Source organism: Pseudomyrmex gracilis, unplaced genomic scaffold (genome assembly GCF_002006095.1).
Source record: "Pseudomyrmex gracilis isolate BER0280 unplaced genomic scaffold, ASM200609v1 scaffold_1631, whole genome shotgun sequence".
NCBI classification, from domain to species: Eukaryota; Metazoa; Arthropoda; class Insecta; order Hymenoptera; family Formicidae; genus Pseudomyrmex; species Pseudomyrmex gracilis.
The window spans coordinates 11,687-18,783 of NW_018022215.1; the positions used below are offsets into that span (position 1 = coordinate 11,687).

The 7,097-nt window shown below is 62.0% G+C and overlaps 1 protein-coding gene across 1 annotated transcript; it reads left to right on the top strand.

The window, feature by feature from the left end:
* The first annotated feature begins 1,206 nt into the window (after positions 1-1,206).
* LOC109862322 lies at positions 1,207-3,330 on the top strand. Its single transcript, XM_020442345.1, has one exon. The coding sequence runs from the start codon at positions 1,207-1,209 to the stop codon at positions 3,328-3,330; it is 2,124 nt and encodes a 707-aa protein (XP_020297934.1).
* The last annotated feature ends 3,767 nt before the right edge of the window (positions 3,331-7,097 follow it).

Sequence of the window (7,097 nt, forward strand, 5' to 3'; positions counted from 1 at the left end):
AGGCCATCGGGGAGCTCCTGAACTAAGAGGGGAAATAGAGGAATGGAAAACCTCGATAAAAAACCCGGAGTTCTCAGCTCCGTTAGTCCCCACGGACGGGGGCAACTGGGATAGGGGAGTAAACCCTGACTTCAAATCCGGGGACGTCCGACCCCGTCAGCCACGGCGCAGTCGGACTAGGGGAGTAAACCCTGAGTACAAATCCGGGGTGTCCAGCTCCGATAGGCGCTTTCGGGTCGGCCACTGGACTAGGGGAAGGAAAACCCTGANTTCAAACCCGGGCAGGACGGGCTCGTTACTCTTGGCTGGGAACCGTCCTAGGTGAAGGACACACCGAAATTAAACCAACTTTAATGATTCAATGGGATGTCGAACATTAAAGAGATAACCGTACCGCAGCAGGGGCTTCGGACCCCCAGCTGCCGGCGCGAGGGAGTTACCGTCCCGGGCTCCCTCCCGTCGTCATCAAACGACGGGCTTTGTGGTGCTTGCCCCGCAGGGGCACCACAAGAACCTGCGTCTGCGAAGACCGGCGGCTTGCCGGTTCGCGAGGGGAGTGAGTCCCCTATTCTCCGCCCCCGGAAGAACCGGAGAGTTATCCGTGGGGACGGGGAAACCGAGACCCACATGAATCGTCCTTGTGGCGGCATGTGGATCTCGGACGAGTCCGAGGAGGAGGTGACGATGGCTGCAGCACATCTGGCCTCGTCGTGCACGGTATCAGAGCCGGGTCCCTCGACATCTCGTGCCGGGGCTCCCGTGCCTGATGCCTCAACCTCCCCGTTACCGCAGGATGGCTCCGAGGATGAACTCGAAGTCATCTCTGTGCGCTTGAGTGGGTCTCAACGAGATCTGAAACCCACAGCTCCCCCCCCTCTCCCTCAGGAGAGGGATCCATCTAAGGGGGAGAAGAGGAAACGAGGGAGAGGACGCCCCCCAACATCAGGGGATTACGTGGGGCTAGCGGAAGCAAAGGAGCGGCTGAACAGGGCCGAAGCAGAGGCCCTGGAGAACCGGGCGGAGAGGGAGCTGGCGGATGATATGGACGCCATCCGCATGCCTACACGCGCGACTGGCCCTGCAACGGAACTCTCTTCCACACAGAGCCAGTCAACGCGGGAGGAGCTCCCAATTATTATTAATCGGGACCTCCCCACCTCCCAGATTGTCCATCATGCTGGGAGGTGGAGAGCCCAGATAGTCAGGATGGCTGTGACCTCCAAACGCCTCAAGGGCACGTACATCAAGGGCCTTAAGGAGGCCGCAGCCAATATGGAGGAGGCGGTACGCGTGCTCGTTGACCGTATGGACACCAGCGAGGAGGTTCAACGGCTGAGCGCGCAGAACAAGCGCATGCACGGCGAGTTAGCCGAGATGCGCGAGACGATCTCCTCCATCCGGGAAGAGAGGGACTCTGTCCAAGCGAAGATGGACAGAGTCGCAAGAGAGAACACCAGGATGAAGGGAGAAATGGAGGCCCTTCATGAGGATTTGAAAAACCTGCGGCGGGAACAGATGTCCCACAGGCTGGCACCGCTCAAGGCACTTGCCACCACTGCGGATCCCCCACCGCTGCCAGAAACAGCGGTGGAGGAACCTCCGCCCCTCCCACAGAGAGAGGCAAGACGGAGGCGTGCGAAGCCACTCCCTGCACCCCCGCGGAACTCCAGCCCGGAGTCAGACGGGGGTATGGACGTGTCACCGTCCAGGGAGAAGGTGCACGACGGCGGCCGGGAATCCCCAATCCCGTTAAGGGACCAGGGCACCCAGCCCAACGTAGAAGATGTCCACCTCGGTGTGTGTCCCTCAGAATTCAAGGACACGAAGTCCCTTCTGAGGGAGCACACCAGAATGGTGGACAAAATGATAACTGAACGCCTGGATAAGTTCTTCCAGGCGTTCATGGATCGGCAACTTCGCCCCGCCCTGGGGGCTAATCCCCAGAAACGGACGGAGGCACCCGATCAAGGGATGACGGGGAGCAGCAGCCAGGCCGCACTTAGTGTGGCGACTGCAACCCCCATGCCCCCTACCCAGGAGACCGGGACGGCCGCGAAGGCCAAGAAAACGGGGGCGAAGAAAAAGAAGAAGGGCGCAAAGAAGAAGGACGGGGCCGGGCAACAGCCGGGGACCGGTACGGTGGCCAAAGCCACCCCCCGGCCCTCCACGCAAAAGCCCAGTGCACCCGCGACCTCTTCGCAGCCCTCCGATCCCACCACTTCAAAGGACACTTGGTCCCAGGTGGTGGGACGAAAGAAGAAGCTTGCGCCACAAGGAACCTCCTTAAAACCGCTCAGCGGCCAAGGAGGCGACAAGGGACGGGCTGGGGCAAAGACGGGCACGGCTAAAGCAACCGGCCCACCCAAGCCTAAGTTGGGAAGACCCCCCCGCTCGGCGGCGGTGGTCCTGTCTGCCCCAGAGGGAGCCAAGAGCGACTTTCTGGGGGAGGTGTTACGATACGTCCGGGAGAAAGTCCCTTTGGAGGGTTTTGGCATCCCGGACGTCCGTCCAAGAAGAGCCCTTACCGGGGCCCTCATTCTTGAGATCCCCGGGAAGGATAGCGACGCCAAGGCGGAGGAACTCTACAAAGCTATCCTCCCCTTGGTGGTCGAAAAGGGAGGGAGACTCACGAGGCCGGTGAAGACGGTAGAACTTCGCGTGCGCGGCCTCGATGAGTCCATCTCTCAAAGCGAGGTACAAGAGACGGTGGCGACCGTCGGTGGTTGTGCGGTGGCCGCGGTTAAAGTCGGTCAACCGCGCGCCTCCCCCGGCGGATTAAGCACCGCCTGGATACAATGCCCCTTAGCTGCGGCACAAAAAGTTGTAGCAGCGGGGGCACTAAAGATAGGGTGGGTAAGGGCGCCGGTGGAGATATTGGAGAGGCGCCCTCTCCAATGCCACCGATGTCTCCGGCGCGGGCACGTAACGAATGCGTGCCCTCATACAGCGCCCGAAGAGGACAGACGCGGTCGCTGCTATAACTGCGGCGACCGCGGACACCGGGTGTCGACATGCACGTCGGCACCCAAGTGTCCGTTGTGCAGCGACCTTGGGCTACCCGCAAATCACCGCCTGGGGGGTAAGGCTTGTGCCCCAACCCCCAGCAAGGGAAAGAAGAGGCGGGCGCCCAAGGCAGCGGGTCCCACGAGCGGCACTCAGCTCGCTCGAGGGACGGAGTCCCCCGCCGGCGAACAAAGTTCGCCGGCAACACAGGGGGTGGCCGTCTCTGTTACTGCGCAAGACGCAGTAACACAGAGCAGCGAGGGGATTGCACCCCCCTCCCCTCCTGCGAGTAGGGCCCTGGAGGAGGAAGCAATGGACATTGCATAATGTCATTGCTCCTCCAGGGTAACCTCAATCACGCCCGCGAGGCACAGGACCTCATGGTCCACAGCCTCGCGGAGCTAGGGGGAACTCTCGCAGTGGTGGCCGAGCCCTACTCCATCCCGGACCACCCCTCGTGGACGGGATCGGAGGACGGCTCGGTCGCATTTTATTTTCGGTGGGGGCCTCGACCGGAGGCAACTATCTTCTCCCCGTTAGAAAGGGGAGAAGGCTTTGCGGTAGTGCAATGGGGGGAACTCAACGTCGTCGGGTGCTACTTCTCGCCCACGAGACCCTTCCACGAGTTTGAGAGGTACTTGGACGGGCTGGAGCTCGTAATACGCCGCTACCAGTTCCGTCCATTACTTGTCCTGGGGGACTTCAATGCCTGGTCCAAGGCTTGGGGTTCCCTCAGGACGGACGAGCGTGGAAGGGCTCTTGAAGACTGTGCGACGGCCTGCGGCCTCGCCGTTCTCAACGAGGGCACGCAACTCACGTGCATTAGGCAGTTCGGGGGCTCGGTGGTTGATGTGACCTTCGCCTCCCCGTCTGCCGCAGCACGTGTGTCCGGGTGGAAAGTAAGGGATGACACGGAGACCTTGTCAGACCATCGTTATATAACGATGAGGGTCTCCGTGCTCCCTGACAACAACCCCCGGGGCCGTCGCGGGGCGAGAAGGAAGCCCTGCTCCCAAGGGTGGGTCCTAAAAAAGATGGACCCGGCTATCCTGTCCGCCGCTGTCCAGGTCGCGGCTTGGCCACGTCCACCGGCCGAGCCGCGTGACCTCCGGGCGGAGGTAAGGTGGTTCCGCAGAACGGTCACAACACTTTGTGACGCGGCTATGCCACGTTCTCGCGGACCGCCTAACCGGAGGTCGGCGTATTGGTGGTCGGGGGAGATTGCGGACTTGAGAGCCGCAGCAATCCACGCCCGACACCAGTACGTCCACGCCCGTCGTCACCTGCCGGGTGACGATGAGGCAACCGAGGCAGCGGAGGCTGCCTACGAGGTGTACCGCGCAGCGCGCAAAGCCCTCAAGGCAGCCATAAGGAAGGCGAAGTCCCGAGCGTGGGACGAGCTCCTCCAAACTGTTGACGAGGATCCATGGGGCCGTCCTTACCGTCTGGTGATGGACAAGTTGCGCCCCTGGACCCCGCCAGTTACGGAGCGTCTGGACCCCCAGCTCCTGGAGAGGGTGGTGTCGACCCTCTTCCCAGGCGGAGAGGGCGACTGGCCCTCCCGTGAGCCTGAGCTGGACCCCCCTGCTGGGTGGTCCAGTGACCTGGGGGTCACAGAGGAGGAGCTGAACCGGGCCATCCGTCGGATGATGGTTAAGAATACTGCGCCCGGTCCCGACGGAGTGCCCGGCAAGGTCCTGGGCTTCGCCTTCGGACGGGATAGTCCTTTGGGAGAGCGCCTCAGGCACATCCTCACAGAGTGCCTGAGGACAGGTTGGTTCCCCCCAAGCTGGAAGCAGGCCAGCCTGGTCTTGCTCCAGAAAGGTGGGCGGCCCGCGGACTCGCCATCCGCGTACCGGCCGATCTGTCTGCTCGACGAGGCGGGCAAGCTCTTAGAGCGCATAGTTGCCCACCGCCTCGTCGGGCACCTGTCACGGGTAGGTCCCGACCTGGCCGATTGCCAGTTCGGTTTCCGTGGGGGACGGTCAACCGTGGACGCGGTTATGCGTTTACGGTCCCTCACGGAGGCATCGGTCGGGCAGGGGAAGGGAGTTATGGCTGTGTCATTGGATATATCCAATGCCTTCAACTCCCTCCCCTGGGATTGCATAGGGCGGGCTCTGAAGTACCACAGAGTCCCGCCTTACATGAGTAGTCTCCTCGGGGATTACTTCCGTGGCAGGCAGATACGGTATACGGGCCGGTACGGGTTGCCGCGTCATAGGAAGATGTGTCGCGGGGTCCCACAGGGGTCGGTGCTTGGCCCCTTATTGTGGGACCTGGGGTACGACGCGGTAATCCGGGCTGCACTCCCCCCGGGGCTGTCAGTCGTCTGCTACGCAGACGACACGCTGATAGTCGCCGCGGGGGACACCTGGAGCGAGACCAGGTTGATGGCCGAGGTGTACACGACATGCGTTGTCGACCGCATAGAGAGGCTGGGCCTCAAGGTGGCCGTCCATAAGACGGAAGCAATGTATTTTGCAGACCGTCGAAATGGGCGGCCCGAGGATGAAGATCTCAGCCTCTCTATAGGTGGGGCACGGATCGAGGTGAAGAAAACCATCAAGTACCTTGGACTTCACCTCGATCCGAGGTGGCGCTTCGACGTGCATTTTGCACGCTTGGCCCCCAGAGTTCGGCAAGTAGCAAGAGCGCTTTCGCGCATACAGCCGAACCTCGGGGGCCCGAGGTATAAGGTCCGGCGTCTCTACGCCAACGTCGTCCACTCGGTGGCCCTTTACGGGGCACCGCTGTGGGCGGTGGCCGCAGCGGGGGCTGGGGCGCGGAGCTCATTTCAGAGTCTCCGTGCCTCACAACGTGTAGCAGCCCTCCGCGTGATAAGCGGCTACCGGACGTTGGCTTACGAGACGTCGGGCGTACTGGCGGGGATGCCTCCCTTGACCCTCCTGGCTGGGAAGTACTCGGCGAGATATTCTCGCCGAGTGGAACTCCAGCGGGAGGGTCTTGCAGATGACGAACTGCGGGAGGCCCTCGCGGAGTTGGAGCGCCAAGCCCGGCGACAACTGCTCCAAGAGTGGGAGCAGCTCCTGGCTGAACCACAGGCGGACAGCCAGGAGGTCGTTCGGGTTGTCCGACCCCATTTGGAAACGTGGTTGAACCATGGGGTCGGACGCCTCACCTATCGCGTGACACAGGTGCTCACCGGGCATGGCTGCTTCGGTGAGTACTTGTGTCGCATCAAGCGCGAGTCGACAACGCATTGTCACGAGTGTGGGGCGGCCAGCGACACGGCGGATCACACCGTGGAACATTGTCCACGGTGGGATCAAGAACGCCGAGAGCTGGTCGCCCAAATTGGAGAGGACCTCTCCCTGAACGGGCTATTGAAAGCCCTCTGTTCAGAGAAGAGGGAACAGTGGGAAGCTGTGGTCTCCTTCTGCTCCACGGTGATGGAGCAGAAGGAGACTGCAGAGCGGGAGCGTGAGAGGCTCCCAGAGGGACTCCGGGGGCGGGCACGAGCGGGTGGGGGGCCACCCGTTTCCCGTGTCTTACCCCGGGTCCAAGGAACATCGCCAGATTAGGGCCCCCTTCTCTCATCCCTAACGGAAGAGAGAAGGGACTATCCGGGGTGGTGGGCGTTGGGAGGAGCCGGCTCCTCTCGTTAGCCCACCACCTCCGGCGACAATGCGCTGGTGGGAGTAGCGCTGAGGAAGGATAAGCGGCGGCCGTTGGTTCCTGAGGTGGTACCGTCCACCTCAGGGTGGTTGTTGTTGGTGTAGCCGCCGCTGGACCGTGGTGAGCCGGAGTGGGGGCTCCGACTCACCCTGCACACGGTCGGAGACGGGGTGACGCTGCAGAGTGTGTCCTGCAGCGTCGCCAAATAAAGGTGGTAATCACCGAAAGGTGAAGGGGAGAAGAGGAGCACATCTCCTCTTCTCCTAAGAAATGATGCCCCAGGGGGGGACCCGCGCGCATGCTGATAAGGCGATCCCGGGTCCCTCCCTACAATGGGCAGAGTGGACACACCCCTGGGGTTTTAGTGGGTAAACCCTCTTTTCGAGGAGGAGGGGAGTCCCACATAACCCTTACCTCCCCCAGGTAAGGGTATCCATAAAGGATTTCCCCAGGGT

Coding starts and splice junctions, on each gene's coding strand:
- LOC109862322 (XM_020442345.1), top strand. CDS start 1,207: ATGGCTGTGACCTCCAAACGCCTCAAGGGCACGTACATCAAGGGCCTT.